General features: G+C 41.2%; 1 protein-coding gene across 6 annotated transcripts in view; it reads right to left on the bottom strand.

Annotated features, from left to right (window-relative positions):
- Nucleotides 1–1,760: 1,760 nt before the first annotated feature.
- LOC106580204 (bromodomain-containing protein 3) overlaps nt 1,761–22,281 on the bottom strand; it is a 32,296-nt gene continuing 11,775 nt past the window's right edge. For all 6 annotated transcript variants that reach the window (XM_014161014.2, XM_014161018.2, XM_014161017.2 and 3 more), the window contains one exon: nt 1,761–3,787. In XM_014161014.2, the coding sequence (XP_014016489.1) occupies nt 3,669–3,787 (119 nt within the window). In that variant the 3' untranslated portion in view covers nt 1,761–3,668. The remainder of the gene's footprint in view (nt 3,788–22,281) is intronic.

Here is a 22,281-nt window from a genome sequence, read left to right as displayed (position 1 = left end):
GCTCTTCACAGATGAAAGCAGGCTCACACTGAGCACGTGACAGACGTGACAGAGTCTGGAGACGCCGTGGAGAATGTTCTGCTGCCTGCAACATCCTCCAGCATGACCGGTTTGGCGGTGGGTCAGTCATGGTGTGGGGTGGGATTTCTTTGGGGGGCCGCACAGCCCTCCATGTGCTCGCCAGAGGTAGCCTGACTACCATTAGGTACCGAGATGAGATCCTCAGACCCCTTGTGAGACCATATGCTGGTGCGGTTGGCCCTGGGTTCCTCCTAATGCAAAACAATGCTAGACCTCATGTGGCTGGAGTGTGTCAGCAGTTCCTGCAAGAGGAAGGCATTGATGCTATGGACTGGCCCGCCCGTTCCCCAGACCTGAATCCAATTGAGCACATCTGAGACATCATGTCTCGCTCCATCCACCAACGCCACGTTGCACCACAGACTGTCCAGGAGTTGGCGGATGTTTTAGTCCAGGTCTGGAAGGAGATCCCTCAGGAGACCATCCGCCACCTCATCAGGAGCATGCCCAGGCGTTGTAGGGAGGTCATACAGGCACGTGGAGGCCACACACACTACGGAGCCTCATTTTGACTTGTTTTAAGGACATTACATCAAAGTTGGATCAGCCTGTAGTGTGGTTTTCCACTTTAATTTTAGGTGTGACTCCAAATCCAGACCTCCATGGGTTGATAAATTGGATTTCCATTGATTATTTTTGTGTGATTTTGTTGTCAGCACATTCAACTATGTAAAGAAAAAAGTATTTAATAAGATTATTTCTTTCATTCAGATCTAGGATGTGTTGTTTAAGCGTTCCCTTTATTTTTTGGAGCAGTGTATTTACACATGTTAAGTTTGCTGAAATTAAATGCAGTTGACAGTGAGAGGACGTTTATTTTTTTGCTGAGTTTAGGTGTGCATTCTTCTCTCTTCCATAGCAGGCATAAAATAAACACAGACTGGACAAGTAGGTGCAATGGATTATGGTCATTGTAGGTAATTACCATGTTTTCTGCACTATAATTCCCTACTACCATTGCACAGTTCAGGCTGGATCTGATTTATCTCTAGAGAAACTGTGCAATGTGCACATAGAGCACAGAGAAAAAAAACTAAAACAAAACAATTAGTTGCTTTAAATCGGAAAAATAACAGAAATGTTGGTTAATCACTTAACTTAACCCTTACCCTAACCCTAACTGTAACATTAGCAAGTAGTTGCTTATCAACAGATAGTATGACACTTTCTGTAGTATCCAAATAAAGAGTGCTTTTCTATTAGATTACCGCCAACATAGGGACAAAAATTTGCGGACAACAGGTGAAGTTGAAATTAAGTTTGTTCAACATTCTGACTTGTAAATGAGACTGTTCGGGAATGCTGAGCCTACGTTATGTTAAAGATGAATGTGTAAGTATTTCAATCTCTGATTCTAAAAGAGGCTTCCTGTGTATGTATTGGGGCATGGCAGTATAAGCTCAGGCCTATGTATAATGTCTTGATTTTTTTGCATTTCAATGCAGTATTATCGTAAGTAAACTGAAACAATTACAAAAAATAAACAAACTGTTCCAACAGCAAGTAGAGGTTGATTATGTGCACTGTCATGTGGAATAGACGTGTGCTCTTTCAATTAAATGTCTGTCAACTACTATAAGTTCTGACTTACCACATACCTTTGACATAGCTATGCCACTGACAGTTATTGGCCTAAACAGCTGTGATGTGGATGGGATACAAAGGAGCTCACAATCATGTATGTTTATGTGGTTTATTTATGAAAACAAAGGAACTCAGAAAATATGGTATCCCATGTAAATAATTACATCAAATATTAACTTTTTGTTTGCCCAGCATCCCTATGTAATTTCACCCTTAAACAACCCTAAAACTACAACACAAATCTTTAGTTCTCAAAGATTGATGTCTACAGAAGTTACAATACAGTGCTAAAAAATATTTCAGAAAGTTACAGCAGGAGTGCATGCAAATACATAAAATTATTTTATTAAAATATAAAAATTATCTATTATATGTTGACCAAGAACTAAAATGAACAAATAAGTGAATATGGTGAAAACAATTCGTATGACATCCCTCGGGCAAAACCAGCTTTTTTTTATGTAAGAGGTTGTCTGAATCTGTATAATGAGGTTAATGGGGATTTAGCAGATCAAGTTTAAAACATCACCACTACTAACAACTAACCAAATGATCTCAGCTTTGTCAACTGCAGTTGTAAATTATCTAAAATTGATAGAAAATACACTTACCACCTCAGAAATTACAGATACATAATTGTAAAAATCCAGTCACAACAGGTGTATTGTAAAAGGTAAACAAGCAGACTTCATGATTCTGAATTTGGAAGGAAGACTAGGTTGTGTGTTATGACACATCTACCTAGTTTTGTTTACAGAGGTCTTTGTAATGCTCGAATATTAACAAAATAACAATAAGATTATTTACTTTTAGATTCTAATTTTCTGTCTTGTGTAAGTTTTTGTACACGTGGCGATTAGTCGTTTACACAGAGAAAGAAAAAAAAAGAAAAGAAACGGGCTATACTGTGAGTGTTAATTCACCTACATATGGAATATAACCATAATGTTCAAATGAAAGACTAGCCCATACACAGACAAAGGAAAAAGTTATAACATTCAATAATGAAAGTTGTCAGATATGGCACATGCCAAATATACAAACAGGCTGGGAAACAAACCACAAGAGTGTGTGATGTGTGTTACATCTTAGTAGGGGAGCATTTAACATTAACACTGGCTGCAAAAAGTGAATTTCTATATGCCACCACATACTGGGGACAGAATATCAAAGCATGAGACTCAAAAATAATCTTTAAGACAATCAGAAAATGTATCAAACAGCAACTTTACTTTGCCATAAATGTGTAGATAAAACACTCAGTAAATACAAGTAGGGCCATGATTAAGTCAATGTATCACTCAACCGCAGTCTAGTGTTAACCGTCAACTACATTGAACAGACCCTTGAGACAACAGATTTACAAACACTGAATGGAGAATGGAAGATTGAGAACAAAAATAAACAGTTATCAATTCTCTTCTATAGATGATCATTAAAACCATTTGTTTTACATTGTCAACAGAAATTATATGTATGACCATAAAATAACAATTATCTTAATTTCTTAAATATAGCTGTATCCATAAAACCGAGGGGGAAAAAATGGAATAATGTGTGGTGGCAAAGGTCAAACTAGAGGCAACAGCCATCCCAGGAAGAGAAAGACCATATTTGTTCCTTGAGACAATTTTGTCCAAACCAAAATCAATCTCAGTGTTTCTTAACGGTTTACTACTTACGTAACATAGTCTTTAAAAAATTATAATATTAACTAAACGCATGTTGTTCTGGTGATACCAGGCATTTCCCTTTAAGGGCCAGCAAAAACAAATCCTGACTATGTTCAGTCAGCTATATCTTCTTACACGTTTCCTACGTTTTTTTCTGTAAAGGCATTTCTAAATACAAAACATTATCAATATCCTCGTCATTCAAAGTCTTTTCATTATCTTATAAAAGTCATCCAGGGGAAGAAAAAAGAGAGTAGACTACTAGCTAAAAAGGGGGGGGTAAATTAACTACGGTAAGAGGGACTGAACTGTATGTGGGTCTTTCTCTGATCAATCGGAGTCACTGCTTTCTGAGCTGGAGCCACTGGAGCTGCTGCTGCCAGAGTCAGAGGAGCTGCTGCTGCCACTCATTCGAGAGGCGCCCCCTGCTGGCGCCGAGCCTGCCTTTTCTGCACAGGAGAAGGAAGGAGGTAAGGGGAAAGTTAATACTGAGGCATACAGTCAAATCCAGAGATATCAACTACAGAAAAAAGACAAACATCCTTTTCACAGAGAGCATCAATGGACAATATATTATACACATCCCAAAGCTGGCAGTTTCTTAATGTGGTTCAGTTGAAGGCTCTTTTCTAACTCTTTTTATGTTTTCCTGAACCAGTTCTTGGCACTATTTTTCCCAATCCGGCAGACAACGCCATTGAATAAGTTTCCACGTTTACTTTGCCGATGTGGCAACAAACTACATCTCTCTGTCCCCTCTAAATTGTCGTTTTTCTGTTTTGGTGGTGCTAACGAGTCCACTTGAAATTCAATTAGACCAAAACAATAGTTCCAGCTCAAGTCAGTTTTGCTCTCTACATTTAGCCTCTTCACTGTTGATGTTGAGACTGGTGTTTTGCGAGTACTATTTAATGAAGCTGCCAGTTGAGGACTTATGAGGCGTCTGTTTCTCAAACTAGAGACACTAATGTACTTGTCCTTCTGCTCAGTTATGCACCGGGGCCTCCCACTCTTTCTATTCTGTTTAGAGCCATTTTGCACCGCTCTGTGAAGGGAGTAGTACACAGCGGTGTACAAGATCTTCAGTTTCTTGGCAATTTCTCACATGGAATAGCCTTCATTTCTCAGAACAAGAAAAGACTGACGCATTTCAGAAGAAAGGTATTTGTTTCTGGCCATTTTGAGCCTGTAATCGAACCCACAAATGCTGATGCTCCAGATACTCAACAAGTCTAAAGAAGGCCAGTTGTATTGCTTCTTTAATCAGTACAACAGTTTTCAGCTGTGTGTAAATAATTGTAAATTTTTGTAATTGTAAATAATTGTAAATAATTGTAATTTTTTTTTTAAATGATCTATTAGCCTTAAAATTTGGATTAGCTAACACAACGTGACATTGGAACAAAGGAGTGATTGTTGCTGATAATGGGCCTCTGTAGGCCTATGTAGATATTCCATTTAAAAAAATCTGCCGTTTCCAGCTACAATAGTCATGTACAACATTAACAATGTCTACACTGTATTTCTGATCAATTTGATGTTATTTTAATGGACAAGAAATGTGCTTTTCTTTCAAAAACAAGGACATTTCTAAGTGACCCCAAACTTTTAAACGGTTGAGTACATATACACACACACACAAAAAAAAAAAAAATCTATATATATAAATATATTTATATCTATATCTATATATTTATATCTATATATATTTATATCTATATTTATATATATATACACTGCTCAAAAAAATAAAGGGAACACTTAAACAACACAATGTAACTCCAAGTCAATCACACTTCTGTGAAATCAAACTGTCCACTTAGGAAGCAACACTGATTGACAATAAATGTAACATGCTGTTGTGCAAATGGAATAGACAACAGGTGGAAATTATAGGCAATAAGCAAGACACCCCCAATAAAGGAGTGGTTCTGCAGGTGGAGACCACAGACCACTTCTCAGTTCCTATGCTTCCTGGCTGATGTTTTGGTCACTTTTGAATGATGGCGGTGCTTTCACTCTAGTGGTAGCATGAGACAGAGTCTACAACCCACACAAGTGGCTCAGGTAGTGCAGCTCATCCAGGATGGCACATCAATGCAAGCTGTGGCAAGAAGGTTTGCTGTGTCTGTCAGCGTAGTGTCCAGAGCATGGAGGCGCTACCAGGAGACAGGCCAGTACATCAGGAGACGTGGAGGAGGCCGTAGGAGGGCAACAACTCAGCAGCAGGACCGCTACCTCCGCCTTTGTGCAAGGAGGAGCAGGAGGAGCACTGCCAGAGCCCTGCAAAATGACCCCCAGCAGGCCACAAATGTGCATGTGTCTGCTCAAACGGTCAGAAACAGACTCCATGAGGGTGGTATGAGGGCCCGACGTCCACAGGTGGGGGTTGTGCTTACAGGCCAACACCGTGCAGGATGTTTGGCATTTGCCAGAGAACACCAAGATTGGCAAATTCGACACTGGCGCCCTGTGCTCTTCACAGCTGAACGCAGGTTCACACTGAGCACGTGACAGACGTGACAGAGTCTGAAGACGCCGTGGAGAACATTCTGCCGCCTGCAACATCGTCCAGCATGACCGGTTTGGCGGTGGGTCAGTCATGGTGTGGGGTGGCATTTCTTTGGGGGGCCGCACAGCCCTCCATGTGCTTGCTAGAGGTAGCCTGACTGCCATTAGGTACCGAGATGAGATCCTCAGACCCCTTGTGAGACCATATGCTGGTGCGGTTGGCCCTGGGTTCCTCCAAATGCAAGACAATGCTAGACCTCATGTGGCTGGAGTGTGTCAGCAGTTCCTGCAAGAGGAAGGCATTGATGCTATGGACTGGCCTGCCCGTTTCCCAGACCTGAATCCAATTGAGCATATCTGGGACATCATGTCTCGCTCCATCCACCAACGCCACGTTGCACCACAGACTGTCCAGGAGTTGGCGGATGCTTTAGTCCAGGTCTGGGAGGAGATCCCTCAGGAGACCATCCGCCCTCTCATCAGGAGCATGCCCAGGCGTTGTAGGGAGGTCATACAGGCACGTGGAGGCCGCACACACTACTGAGCCTCATTTTGACTTGTTCTAAGGACATTACATCAAAGTTGGATCAGCCTGTAGTGTGGTTTTCCACTTTAATTTTGAGTGTGACTCCAAATCCAGACCTCCATGGGTTGATAAATTGGATTTCCATTGATTATTTTTGTGTGATTTTGTTGTCAGCACATTCAACTATGTAAAGAAAAAAGTATTTAATAAGATTATTTCTTTCATTCAGATCTAGGATGTGTTGTTTAAGTGTTCCCTTTATTTTTTTGAGCTCTCTCTCTCTCTCTGTGTCTCTCTCTCTGTGTGTCTCTGTTTGTGTATATATATATATATTACATATATACATACATATATACATATATACATATATATATACATATATACATACATATATATATACATATATATACATATACATATATATACATATATACATATATATATATACATATATACATATATATACATATATACATATATATATATACATATATACATATATATACATATATATATATATATACATATATACATATATATACATATATATATATATATACATATATATATATATATACATATATATATATATACATATATATATATATACATATATATATATATATATATATATATACATATATATATATATATATATATATATACATACATATATATACATATATACATACATATATATACATATATATATATATATACACATATATATACACATATATATACACATATATATACACACAAATATATATATATATATATACATATATATATAATATATACACATACAGAGACACACAGAGAGAGAGACACAGAGAGAGAGAGAGAGCTCAAAAAAATAAAGGGACATATATACATATACATATATATATATATATATATATATATATATATATAATACATATACATATATATATATATATACACATACATACATACATACATACATACATACACAGTTGAAGTCGGAAGTTTACATACACTTAGGTTGGAGTCATTAAAACTCGTTTTTCAACCACTCCACAAATTTCTTGTTAACAAACTATAGTTTTGGCAAGTCGGTTAGGACATCTCTACTTCGTGCATGACACAAGTCATTTTTCCAACAATTGTTTACAGACATATTATTTAACTTATAACTCACTGTATCACAATTCCGGTGGGTCAGAAGTTTACATACACTAAATTGACTGTGCCTTTAAACAGCTTGGAAAATTCCAGAAAATGATGTCATGCTTTAGAAGCTTCTGATACGCTAATTGACATCATTTGAGTAAATTGGAGGTGTACCTGTGGATGTATTTCAAGCCCTACCTCCAAACTCAGTGCCTCTTTGCTTGACATCATAGGAAAATCAAAAGAAATCAGCAAAGACCTCAAAAGAAATTGTAGACCTCCACAAGTCTGGTTCATCCTTGGGAGCAATTTCCAAATCCCAGAAGGTACCACGTTCATCTGTGCAAACAATAGTATGCAAGTATAAACACTAGACGTCGGACGATTAATTAGGGCCGACTTCGAGTTTTCACAACAATCAGTATTACTGGACACCGATCATGGCCGATTACATTGAACTCCACGTGGAGACTGTGTGGCAGGCTGACTACCTGTTATGCGAGTGCAGCAAGGAGCCAAGGTAAGGTGCTAGCTAGCATTAAATGTATCTTATAAAAAACAATCAATCTTAACCTCTATGGGCTAGGTGGGACGCTTGCGTCCCACCTACGTAACAGCCACTTGCAGCCTGTGGCGCGATTTTCAAAACCTTAAAAATCCTATTACTTCAATTTCTCAAACATATGACTATTTTACAGCTATTTAAAGACAAGACTCTCGTTAATCTAACCACACTGTCCGATTTCAAAAAGGCTTTACAACGAAAGCAAAACATTAGATTATGTCAGCAGAGTACCAAGCCAGAAATAATCAGACACCCATTTTTCAAGCCAGCATATAATGTCACCAAAACCCAGAAGACAGCTAAATGCAGCACTCACCTTTGATCTTCATCAGATGACAACCCTAGGACATTATGTTATACAATACATGCATGTTTTGTTCAATCAAGTTCATATTTATATCAAAAACCAGCTTTTTACATTAGCATGTGACGTTCAGAACTAGCATACCCCCGCAAACTTCCGGGGAATTCGCTAACATTTTACTAAATTACTCACGATAAACGTTCACAAAAAGCATAACAATTATTTTAAGAATTATAGATACAGACCTCCTCTATGCACTCGATATGTCCGATTTTAAAATAGCTTTTTGGTGAAAGCACATTTTGCAATATTCTAAGTACATAGCCCAGGCATCACGGGCTCGCTTATTTAGACACCCGGCAAGTTTAGCACTCACCATAATCATATTTACTATTATAAAAGTTTGATTACCTTTTGTTGTCTTCGTCAGAATGCACACCCAGGACTGCTACTTCAATAACAAATGTTGGTTTGGTCCAAAATAATCCATCGTTATATCCGAATAGCGGCGTTTTGTTCGATGCGTTCCAGACACTATCCGAAATGGTAAGAAGTGTCGCGCCCATGGCGCAATTCGTGACAATAAAATTCTAAATATTCCATTACCGTACTTCGAAGCATGTCAACCGCTGTTTAAAATCAATTTTTACGCCATTTTTCTCGTAGAAAAGAGATAATATTCCGACAGGGAATCTCCTTTTCGGCAAACAGAGGAAAAAATCACAAAGGCGGGGGCGGTCGGGTCATGCGCATAAGCCCAGAGTCCCTTGATCGGCCACTTGAGAAAGGCGATAATGTGTTTCAGCCTGGGGCTGGAATGACGACATTCTGTTTTTTCCCGGGCTCTGAGCGCCTATGGACGACGTGGGAAGTGTCACGTTAGAGCAGAGATCCTTAGTAAAAGATAGAGATGGAAAAGAAGTTCAAGAAATGGTCAGACAGGCCACTTCCTGTAAAGGAATCTCTCAGGTTTTGACCTGCCATTTGAGTTCTGTTATACTCACAGACACCATTCAAACAGTTTTAGAAACTTTAGGGTGTTTTCTATCCATATGTAATAAGTATATGCATATTCTAGTTACTGGGTAGGAGTGGTAACCAGATTAAATCGGGTATGTTTTTTATCCAGCCGTGTCAATACTGCCCCCTAGCCCTAACAGGTTAACATAATCACCAGTTAACTACACATGGTTGATGATATTACTAGTTTATCTAGCTTGTCCTGCGTTGCATATAATCGATGCGGTGCCTGTTAATTTATCATTGAATCATAGCCTACTACGCCAAACGGTTATTTAACAAGCGCATTTGCGAAAAAAGCACTGTCGTTGCACCAATGTGTACCTAACCATAAACATCAACGCCTTTCTTAAAATCAATACTCAAGTATATATTTTTAAACCTACATATTTAGTTAATATTGCCTGCTAACATTACTTTCTTTTAACTAGGGAAATTGTGTCACTTCTCTTACGTTCCGTGCAAGTAGTCAGGGTATATGCAGCAGTTTGGGCCGCCTGGCTCATTGCGAACTGTGTGAAGACCATTTATTCCTAACAAAGAACGTAATTAATTTGCCTGAATTGTACATAATTATGACATAACATTGAAGGTTGTACAATGTAACAGCAATATTTAGACTTAGGGATGCCACCCGTTAGATAAAATACGTAACGGTTCCGTATTTCACTGAAAGAATAAACGTTTTGTTTTCGAAATGATAGTTTCCGGATTTGACCATAATAATGACCTAGGGCTCGTATTTCTGTGTGTTATTATGTTATAATTAATTCTATGATTTGATATTTGATAGAGCAGTCTGACTGAGCGGTGGTAGGCAGCATCACGCTCGTAAGCATTCATTCAAAAAGCACTTTCGTGCGTTTGCCAGAAGCTCTTCGTTGTGCTTCAAGCATTGAGCCGTTTATGACTTCAAGCCTATCAACTCCCGAGATTAGGCTGGTGTACCCCTAGGCTGGCGCACCCCTAGTTAACAGGAACCACCAGCTTTCATATGTTCTCATGTTCTGAGCAAGGAACTTAAACGTTAGCACATATTGCAATTTTACTTTCTTCTCCAACATTTAGTTTTTGCATTTTTAAACCAAATTGAACATGTTTCATTATTTATTTGAGGCTAAATAGATTTTTATTGATGTATTATATTAAGTTAAAATAAAAGTGGTTCATTCAGTATTGTTGAAATTGTCATTACTACAAATAAAGAAATAAATATATTTGGAAAAAATCTGCCGATTTTAATCGGTATCGGCTTTTTTTTGGCCCTCCAATAATCGGTATCGGTGTTGAAAAATCATAATCGGTCGACCTCTAACAAACACCATGGGACCACGCAGCCGTCATACCGCTCAGGAAGTAGACGCGTTCTGTCTCCTAAGTTGAACGTACTTAAGCGGGAAAAGTGCAAATCAATCCCAGAACAACAGCAAAGGACCTTGTGAAGACGCTGGAGGAAACATGTATAAAAGTGTGTATATCCACAGTAAAACCTGTCCTATATCGACAAAACCTGAAAGGCCACTCAGCAAGGAAGAAGCCACTGCTCCAAAACCGCCATAAAAAAGCCAGACTACGGTTTGCAACTGCACATGGGGACAAAGATCGTACTTTTTGGAGAAATGTTCTCTAGTCTGATGAAACAGAAATAGAACTGTTTGGCCATAATGACCATCGTTATGTTTGGAGGAAAAAGGGGGAGGCTTGCAAGCCGAAGAACACCATCCCAACCATGGAGCACGGGGGTGGCGGCAGCATGTTGTGGGGGTGCTTTGCTGCTTGAGGGACTGGTGCACTTCACAAAATAGATGGCATCATAAGGCAGGAAAATTATGTGGATATATTGAAGCAACATCTCAAGACATCAGTCAGGAAGTTAAAGCTTGGTTGCAAATGGGTCTTCCAAATGGACAATGACCCCAAGCATACTTCCAAAGTTGTGTCAAAATGGCTTAAGGACAACAAAGTCAAGGTATTGGAGTGGCCATCACAAAGCCCTGACCTCAATCCTAAAATGTGTGGGCAGAACTGAAAAAGCATGTGCGAGCAAGGAGGCCTACAAACCAGCTCTGTCAGGAGGAATGGGTCAAAATTCACCCAACTTATTGTGGGAAGCTTGTGGAAGGCTACCCGAAACGTTTGACCCAGGTTAAACAATTTAAAGGCAATGCTACCAAATACTAATTGAATGTATGTAAACTTCTGACCCACTGGGAATGTGATGAAAGAAATAAAAGTTGAAATAAATCATTCTCTCTACTATTATCTGACACTTCACATTCTTAAAATAAAGTGGTGACCTGACCTAAAAAATTGAATTTTTACTGGGATTAAATGTCAGGAATTGTGAAAAACCAAGTTAAAATGTAGTTGGCTAAGGCCTATGGAAACCTCCGACTTCAACTGTATACAGTGGGGGGGGGGGGAGTATTTGATCCCTGCTGATTTTGTACGTTTGCCCACTGACAAAGAAAGGATCAGTCTATAATTTAGATGGTAGGTTTATTTGAACAGTGAGAGACAGAATAACAACAAAAATATCCAGAAACGCATGTAAAAATGTTATAAATTGATTTGCTTTTTAATGAGGGAAATAAGTATTTGATCCCCTCTCAATCAGAAAGATTTCTGGCTCCCAGGTGTCTTTTATAAAAGTAACGAGCTGAGATTAGGAGCACACTCTTAAAGGGAGTGCTCCTAACTGCAGCTTGTTACCTGTAAAAAAGACACCTGTCCACAGAAGCAATCAATCAATCAGATTCCAAACTCTCCACCATGGCCAAGACCAAAAGAGTTCTCCAAGGATGTCAGGGACAAGATTGTAGACCTACACAAGGCTGGAATGGGCTACAAAACCATCGCCAAGCAGCTTTATGAGAAGGTGACAACATTTGGTGCGATTATTCGCAAACGGAAGAAACACAAAAGAACTGTCAATATCCCTCGGCCTGGGGATCCATGCAAGATCTCACCTCGTGGAGTTGCAATGATCATGAGAACGGTGAGGAATCAGCCCAGAACTACACGGGAGGATCTTGTCAATGATCTCAAGGCAGCTGGGACCATAGTCACCAAGAAAACAATTGGTAGCACACTATGCCGTGAAGGACTGAAATCCTGCAGCGCCCGCAAGGTCCCCCTGCTCAAGAAAGCACATATACATGCCCGTCTGAAGTTTGCCAATGAACATCTGAATGATTCAGAGGACAACTGGGTGAAAGTGTTGTGGTCAGATGAGACCAAAATGGAGCTCTTTGACATCAACTCGCCGTGTTTGGAGGAGGAGGAATGCTGCCTATGACCCCAAGAACACCATCTCCACCGTCAAACATGGAGGTGGAAACATTATGCTTTGGGGGTGTTTTTCTGCTAAGGGGACAGGACAACTTCACCGCATCAAAGGGACGATGGACGGGGCCATGTACCGTCAAATCTTGGGTGAGAACCTCCTTCCCTCAGCCAGGGCATTGAAAATGGGTCATGGATGGGTATTCCAGCATGACAATTACCCAAAACACACGGGCCAAGGCAACAAAGGAATGGCTCAAGAAGAAGCACATTAAGGTCCTGGAGTGGCCTAGCCAGTCTCCAGACATTAATCCCATAGAAAATCTGTGGAGGGAGCTGAAGGTTCGAGTTGCCAAACGTCAGCCTCAAAACCTTAATGACTTGGAGAAGATCTGCAAAGAGGAGTGGGACAAAATCCCTCCTGAGATGTGTGAAAACCTGGTGGCCAACTACAAGAAACGTCTGACCTCTGTGATTGCCAACAAGGGTTTTGCCACCAAGTACTAAGTCATGTTTTGCAGAGGGGTCAAATACTTATTTCCCTCATTAAAATGCAAATCATTTTATAACATTTTTGATATGCGTTTTTCAGGATTCTTTTGTTGTTCTTCTGTCTCTCACTGTTCAAATAAACCTACCATTAAAATTATAGACTGATCATTTATTTGACAGTGGGCAAACGTACAAAATCAGGAGGGGATCAAATACTTTTTCCCCCTCACTGTATGAGATGAGTCATGCAATATATTTCAAGATTATTAAGGTGGCATTTTTAAAGTGACTAGTGATCCATTTATTAAAGTGGCCAATGATTTCAAGTCTGAATGTAGGCAGCATCCTCTCTGTGTTAGTGATGGCTGTTAAACAGCCTGATGACCTTGAGATAGCTGTCTATACAAATGGTATAGAGAGAAATAGTCCTATAATAACTACAACCTAAAACTTCATACCTGGGAATATTATACTAAGTTCTTTTAACAGGAAATACCAGCTATCAGATGTCCTGAGCAAGGAACTTAAACCTTAGCTTTTTTACATGGCACATATTGCAGTTTTACTTTCTTCTCCAACACTTTGTTTTGCATTATTTAAACCAAATTGAACATGTTTCATTATTTATTTGAGGCTAAATTGATATTATTGATGTATTATATTAAAATAAAATAAGTGTTCATTCAGTATTGTTGTAATTATCATTATTATAAATAAATAAACCCAAAAAGTATTATAATAATAATAATAATAATAATAAAAACGGCAGATTAATCGGTATCGGCTTTTTCGGTCCTCCAAAAATCGGTATTGGCATCGAAAAATCATAATCGGTCGACCTCTAGTACCCTTATCCTACTCCTTTGTTCCTCTGGTGATGTGGAGGTTAACCCAGGCCCTGCAGCCCCTAGCTCCACTCCCATTCCCCAGGTGCTCTCATTTGTTGACTTCTGTAACAGTAAAAGCCTTGGTTTCATGCATGTTAACATTAGAAGCCTCCTCCCTAAGTTTGTTTTATTAACTGCTTTAGCACACTCCACCAACCCAGATGTCCTAGCCGTGTCTGAATCCCGGCATACATCCCTAACTATGACAAGATAGAACTGCCAAAGGGGGCGGAGTTGCAATCTACTGCAGAGATAGCCTGCAGAGTTCTGTTATACTATCCAGGTCTGTGCCCAAACAATTCGAGCTTCTACTTTTAAAAATCCACCTTTCCAGAAACAAGTCTCTCACCGTGGCCGCTTGTTATAGACCACCTTCAGCCTCCAGCTGTGCCCTGGACACCTTACGTGAATTAATTGCCCCCATCTAGGCTGGGTTTCTGTACAGCACTTTGAGAATATCAGCTGATGTACGAAGGGCTATATAAAAATAAATTTGATTTGATCTATCTTCAGAGTTCGTACTGTTAGGTGACCTAAACTGGGACATGCTTAACACCCCGGCCGTCCTACAATCTAAGCTAGATGCCCTCAATCTCACACAAATCATCAAGGAACCTACCAGGTACAACCCTAAATCCGTAACCATGGGCACCCTCTTAGATATCATCCTGACCAACTTGCCCTCTAAATACACCTCTGCTGTCTTCAAGCAGGATCTCAGAGATCACTGCCTGCGTCCGTTATGGGTCCGCGGTCAAATGACCACCCCTGATCACTGTCAAACGCTCCCTAAAACACTTCAGCGAGCAGGCCTTTCTAATCGACCTGGCCCGGGTATCCTGGAAGGATATTGACCTCATCCCGTCCGTAGAGGATGCCTGGTTGCTCTTTAAAAGTGCTTTCCTCACGATCTGAAATGAGCATGCCCAATTTATTTATTTTTTTAACAGATATAGCCCTTGGTTCACCCCAGACTTGACTGCCCTTGACCAGCACAAAAAGACCCTGTGGCGTTCTGCATTAGCATGGAATAGACCCCACGATATGCAACTTTTCAGGGAAGTCAGGAACCAATATACTCAGTCAGTTAGGAAAGCTAAGGCTAGCTTTTTCAAACAGAAATTTGCATCCTGTAGCACTAATTCCAAAAAGTTTTGGGACACTGTAAAGTCCATGGAGAATAAGAGCACATCCTCCCAGATGCCCACTGCACTGAGGATTGGAAACATTGTCACCACCGATAAATCTACGATAATCGATCATTTCAATAAGCATTTTTCTACGGCTGGCCATGCTTTCCACCTGGCTACCCCTACCCCGGCCAACATCTCAGCAACTTGCCCAAGCCCCCTCCCCCGCTTCTCCTTCACCCAAATCAAGACAGCTGATGTTCTGAAAGAGCGGCAAAATCTGGATCCCTACATGGGCTAGACAATCTGGACCCTCTTTCTAAAATTATCAGCTGAAATTGTTGCAACCCCTATTACTAGCCTATTCAACATCTCTTTCATATCGTCTGAGATCCCCAAAGATTGGAAAGCTGCCACGGTCATCCCCCTCTTTTAAGGGTGAGACACTCTAGACCCAAACTGTTACAGACCTATATCCATCCTGCCCTGCCTTTCTAAAATCTTCGAAAGCCAAGTTAACAAACAGATCACTGACCATTTCGAATCCCACCGTACCTTTTCCACTATGAAATCTGGTTTCAAAGCTGGTCATGGGTGCACCTCAGACACACTCAAGGTCCTAAATGATATCATAACCGCCATCGATAAAAGATAGTACTGTGCAGCCGTCTTCATAGACCTGGCCAAGGCTTTTGACTGCATTCTTATCGGCAGACTCAATAGCCTTGGCTCCTCAAATGACTACCTCGCCTGGTTCACCAACTACTTCTCAAATAGAGTTCAGTGTGTCAAATCGGAGGGCCTGTTGTCCGGACATCTGGCAGTCTCTATGGGGGTGCCACAGGGTTCAATTCTCGGGCCGAATCATTTCTCTGTATACATCAATGATGTCGCTCTTGCCGCTGGTGATTCTCTAATCCACCTCTACCCAGACGACACCATTCTGTATACATCTGGCCCTTCTTTGGACACTGTGCTAACAAACCTCCAAACAGGCTTCAATGACATACAACACTCCTTCTGAGGCTTTTAAATGCACGTAAAACTAAGTGCATGCTCTTCAACTGATTGCTGCCCGCACCCTCCCGCCTGACTAGCATCAATACTCTGGACGGTTCCGACTTAGAATATGTGGACAACTACAAACACCAAGGTGTCTGGTTAGACTGTAAACTCTCCTTCCAGACTAACATTAAACAACTCCAATCCAAAATTAAATCTAGAATCGGCTTCCTATTTCGCCACAAAGCCTCCTTCACTCACGCTGCCAAACATACCCTCATAAAACTGACTATCCTACCGATCCTTGACTTCGGCGACGTCATTTACAAAATAGCCTGCAACACTCTACTCAGCAAATTGGATGCAGTCTATCACAGTGCCATCCGTTTTGTCACCAAAGCCCCATATACTACCCACCACTGCAACCTGTATGCTCTCGTTGGCTGGCCCTCACTACATATTCGTCACCACCCACAGGCTCCAGGTCATCTATAAGTCTATACTAGGTAAAGCCCCGCCTTATCTCAGCTCACTGGTCATCATAGCAACACCCACCCGGAGCACATGCTCCAGCAGGTATATTTCACTGGTCTTCCCCAAAGCCAACACTTCCTTTGGCCGCCTTTCCTTCCAGTTCTCTGCTGCCAATGACTGGAACAAATTGCAAAAATCACTGAAGCTGGAGTCTTATATCTCCCTCTCTAACTTTAAGCATCAGCTGTCAGAGCAGCTTACTGATCACTGTACCTGTACGCAGCCAATATGTAAATAGAAGACCCAACTACCTCATCCCCATATTGTTACTTATCCTCTTGCTCTTTTGCACCCCAGTATCGCTACTTGCACATCATCATCTGCACATCTACCACTCCAGTGTTAATGCTAAATTGTAATTATTTATTGCCTTACCTCCCTACTCTTCTACATTTGCACACACTGTACATAGATTTTTCTATTGTGTATTTGACTGTATTTTTTTTTTTTTGCTGGCCCCCCGTGGGAATCGAACCCACAACCCTGGTGTTGCAAACACCATGCTCTACCAACTGAGCTACAGGGAATGTATGTTTGTTTGTGTAACTCTGTGTTGTTGTTTTTGTCGCAATGCTTTGCTTTATCTTGGCCAGGTCGCAGTTGTAAATGAGAACTTGTTCTCAACTGTAAAAAAAAACAAAAAAAAAAAAACATTATCCCAGAAACCCTAGACCCACTCCAATTTGCATACCGCACCAACAGCTCCACAGATGATTCGATCTCTATTGCACTCCACACTGCCCTTTTCCACCTGGACAAAAGGAACACCTACGTGAGAATGCTATTCATTGACTACAGCTCAGCGTTCAACACCATAGTGCCCTCAAAACTCATCATTAAGCTAAGGACCCTGGGACTAAGCAGCTCCCTCTGCAACATGATCCTTGACTTCCTGACGGGCCACCCCATGTGGTAAGGGTAGGTAACAACACATTCGTCACGCTGATCCTCAACACGGGGGCCCCTCACGGGTGCATGATCAGTCCCCTACTGTACTCCTTGTTCACTCATGACTGCACGGCCAGGCACGACTCCAACACCATCATTACGTTTTCTGATGACACAACAGTGGTAGGCCTGATCACTGACAACGATGAGACAGCCTATAGGGAAGAGGCCAGAGACCTGACCATGTGGTGCAAGGACAATAACCTCTCCCTCAACGTGATCAAGACTAAGGAGATGATTGTGGACTAGAGGAAAAAGAGGACCGAGCACGCCCCCATTCTCCTCGACGGGGCTGTAGTGGAGCAGGTTGAGAGCTTCAAGTTCCTTGGTGTCCACATCAACAACAAGCTATCATGGTCCAAACACTGTTTCCCATGTTTGTTCAATGAACCACTAACAGTTAATGAACATGCGCCTGTGGAACGTCGTTAAGACACTAACAGCTTCCAGACGGTAGGCAATTAAGGTCACAGTTATGAAAACTTAGAACACTAAAGAGGTCTTTCTACTGACTCTGAAAAACACCAAAAGAAAGATTCCCAGGGTCCCTGCTCATCTGTGTGAACATGCCTTAGGCATGCTGCAAGGACGCATGAGGACTGCAGATGTGGCCAGGGCAATACATTGCAATGTCCGTACTGTGAGACCCCAAAGACAGCGCAACAGGGAGACAGGACAGACAGCTGATCGTCCTCGCAGTGGCAGACCACGTGTAAAACACCTACACAGGACCGGTACATCCGAATATCACACCTGCGGGACAGGTACAGGATGGCAACAACAACTGCCCGAGTTACACCAGGAATGCACAATCCCTCCATCAGTGCTCAGACTGTCCGCAATAGGCTGAGAGAGGCTGGACTAAGGGCTTGTAGGCCTGTTGTAAGGCAGGTCCTCATCAGACATCATTGGCAACAACGTCGCCTATGGGCACAAACCCACCATCGCTGGACCAGACAGGATTGGCAAAAAGTTCAATTCACTTGATGAGTCGTGGTTTTGTCTCATCAGGAGTGATGTACGGATTCGTGTTTATCGTCGAAGGAATGAGCGTTACACCGAGGCCTGTACTCTGGAGCGGGATCGATTTGGAGGTGGAGGGTCTGTCATGGTCTGGGGCTGTGTGTCACAGCATCATCTGACTGAGCTTGTTGTCATTGCAGGCAATCTCAACGCTGTGTGTTACAGGGAAGATATCCTCCTCTCTCATGTGGTACCCTTCCTATAGGCTCATCCTGACATGACAACGCCACCAGCCATACTGCTCATTCTGTGCGTGATTTCAAGACAGTGAAATTCAAGACAGTGCAAGACAGTGTTCTGCCATGGCCAGCAAAGAGCCCAGATCTCAATCCCAATGAGCACGTCTGGGACCTGTTGGATCGGAGGGTGAGGGCTAGGGCCATTCCCCCCAGAAATGTCCGGGAACTTGCAGGTGCCTTGATAGAAGAGTGGGGTAACATCTCACAGCAAGAACGGGCAAATCTGGTGCAGTCCACGAGGGGGAGATGCACTGCAGTACTTAACCTGTTGGGGCTAGGGGGCAGTATTTTCACGGCTGGATAAAAAAACGTACCCGATTTAATCTGGTTACTAATCCTACCCAGTAACTAGAATATGCATATACTTATTATATATGGATAGAAAACACCCTAAAGTTTCTAAAACTGTTTGAATGGTGTCTGTGAGTATAACAGAACTCATTTGGCAGGCAAAACCCTGAGACATTTTCTGACAGGAAGTGGATACCTGATGTGTTGAATTACCTTTAAGCCTACGCCATTGAAACACACAGGGGTTGATTAATGTTTTGGCACTTCCTATTGCTTCCACTAGATGTCACCAGCCTTTACAAAGTGTTTTGAGTCTTTTACTGTGAGATCTGACCGAACAAGAGCGTTGGAACGGTGATGGCCGATTAGAATCTGGCGCGCGAGTTCATGTTGGGTACCCTCGTTCCAAAACGTTTTAAAAGAGAATGCATTCGTCCACCTTGAATATTATTCATGTTCTGGTTAAAAAAGGCACTAATGATTTATGCTATACAACGTTTGACATGTTTGAACGAACGTAAATATATTTTTTCCCCTCGTTCACGACGAGAAGTCCGGCTGGCTTAGATCATGTGCTAACAACACGGAGCTTTTTGGACATAAATGATGAGCTTTTTTGAACAAAACTACATTCGTTATGGACCTGGGATTCCTGGAAGTGACATCTGATGAAGAGAATCAAAGGTAATGGATTATTTACATAGTATTTTCGATTTTAGATCTCTCCAACATGGCCGTTTGTCTGTATAGCAAAGTGTATTTTTCTGGGCGCAGTGCTCAGATTATTGCAAAGTGTGATTTCCCAGTAAGGTTATTTTTAAATCTGGCAAGTTGATTGCGTTCAAGAGATGTAAATCTATAATTCTTTAAATGACAATATAATATTTTACCAATGTTTTCTAATTTTAATTATTTAATTTGTGGTGCTGACTTGACTGCCGGTTATTGGAGGGAAACGATTTCCTCAACATCAACGCCATAGTAAACCGCTGTTTTTGGATATAAATATGAACTTGATAGAACTAAAAATGCATTTATTGTCTAACATAATGTCCTAGGAGTGTCATCTGATGGAGATTGTTAAAGGTTAGTGCATCATTTTAGCTGGTTTTATGGTTTTGGTGACGCCTGTCTTTGAATTGACAAAACATTACACACAGCTATTGTCAATGTACTCTCCTAACATAATCTAACTTTATGCTTTCGCCGTAAAACCTTTTTGAAATCGGACAACGTGGTTAGATTAAGGAGATGTTTATCTTTCAAAGGGTGTAAGATAGTTGTATGTTTGAAAAATTTGAATTTTGACATTTATTTGGTTTCAAATTTGCCGCTCTTGAAATGCACCTGCTGTTGATAGGGTGCACCACGGGTGGCACGCTAGCGTCCCACATAGCCCCAAGAAGTTAATGCAGCTGGTGGCCACACCAGATACCGACTGTTACTTTTGATTTTGACCCCCCCTTTGTTCAGGGACACATTCAATTTCTGTTAGTCACATGTCTGTGGAACTTGTTCAGTTTATGTCTCAGTTGTTGAATCTTATGATCATACAAATATTTACTCATGTTGAAAATAACCGCAGTAGACAGTAAGAGGACATTTGTTTTTTTGCTGAGTTATACACACACACACACACACACACACACACACACACACACACACACACACAGAGTTGAAGTCGGAAGTTTACATAGGCTTAGGTTGGAATCATTAAAACTAGTTTTGAACCACTCCACAAACTTCTTGTTAACAAACTATAGTTTTGGCAAGTCGGTTAGGACATCAACTTCGTGCATGACACGTAATTCTTCCCAAAATTGTTTACAGACAAATTATTTCACTTATAATTCATTGTATTGCAATTCCAGGGGGTCAGAAGTTTATACACTAAAATTGTAGACCTCCACAAAGTCTGGTTCATCCTTGGGAGCAATTTCCAAACGCCTGAAAGTACACACGTTTATCTGTACAAACAATAGTACGCAAGTTTAAACACCATGGGACCACGCAGCCGTCATACCGCTCAGGAAGGAGACACATTCTGTCTCCTAGAGATGCACGTACTTTTGGTGTTTTGAGAAGTGCAAATCAATCCCAGAACAGCAAAGGATCTTGTGAAGATGCTGGAGGAAACCGGTACAAAAGTATCTATATCCACAGTAAAACGAGTCCTACATCAACATAACCTGAAAGGCCACTCAGCAAGGAAGAAGCCACTGCTCCAAAACCGTCATAAAAAAGCCAGACTACGGTTTGCAACTGCACATGGGGACAAAGATCGTACTTTTTGGAGAAATGTCCTCTGGTCTGATGAAACAAAAATTGAACTGTTTGGCCATAATGACCATCGTTATGTTTGGAGGAAAAAGGGGGAGGCTTGCAAGTCGAAGAACACCATCCCAAACGTGAAGCATGGGGGTGGCAGCATCATGTTGTGCTTTGCTGCAGGAGGGACTGGTGCACTTCACAAAATAGATGGCATCCTGAGGAAAGAAATTATGTGGATCTATTGAAGCAATATCTCAAGACATCAGTCAGAAAGTCAAAGCTTGGTCGCAAATGGGTCTTCCAAATGGACAATGACCCCAAGCATACTTCCAAAGTTGTGGCAAAATGGCTTAAGGACAACAAAGTCCGGGTATTGGAGTGGCCCTGACCTCAAGCCCTGACCTCAATCCTATAGAAGATTTGTGGGCAGAACTGAAAAAGCGTGTGTGAGCAAGGAGGCCTACAAACCTGACTCTGTTACACCAGCTCTGTAAGGAGGAATGGGCCAAAATTCACCCAACTTATTGTAGGACGCTTGTGGAAGGCTATCTGAAATGTTTGACTATTATTCTGACATTTCACATTCTTAAAATAAAGTGGTGATCCTAACTGACCTAAGACAGGGAATTTTTACTAGGATTAAATGTCAGGAATTGTGAAACTAAGTTTAAATGTATTTGGCTAAGGTGTATGTAAGCTTCTGACTTCAACTGTATACACACACACACACACACACACACACACACACACACACACACACACACACACACACACACACACA

The sequence above is a fragment of the Salmo salar genome, chromosome ssa20, assembly GCF_905237065.1.
Source record: "Salmo salar chromosome ssa20, Ssal_v3.1, whole genome shotgun sequence".
In the NCBI taxonomy this organism is placed as follows: Eukaryota; Metazoa; Chordata; class Actinopteri; order Salmoniformes; family Salmonidae; genus Salmo; species Salmo salar.
Note: the sequence above shows the minus strand (reverse complement) of the source record. Positions and strands in the feature narration are given on the sequence as shown.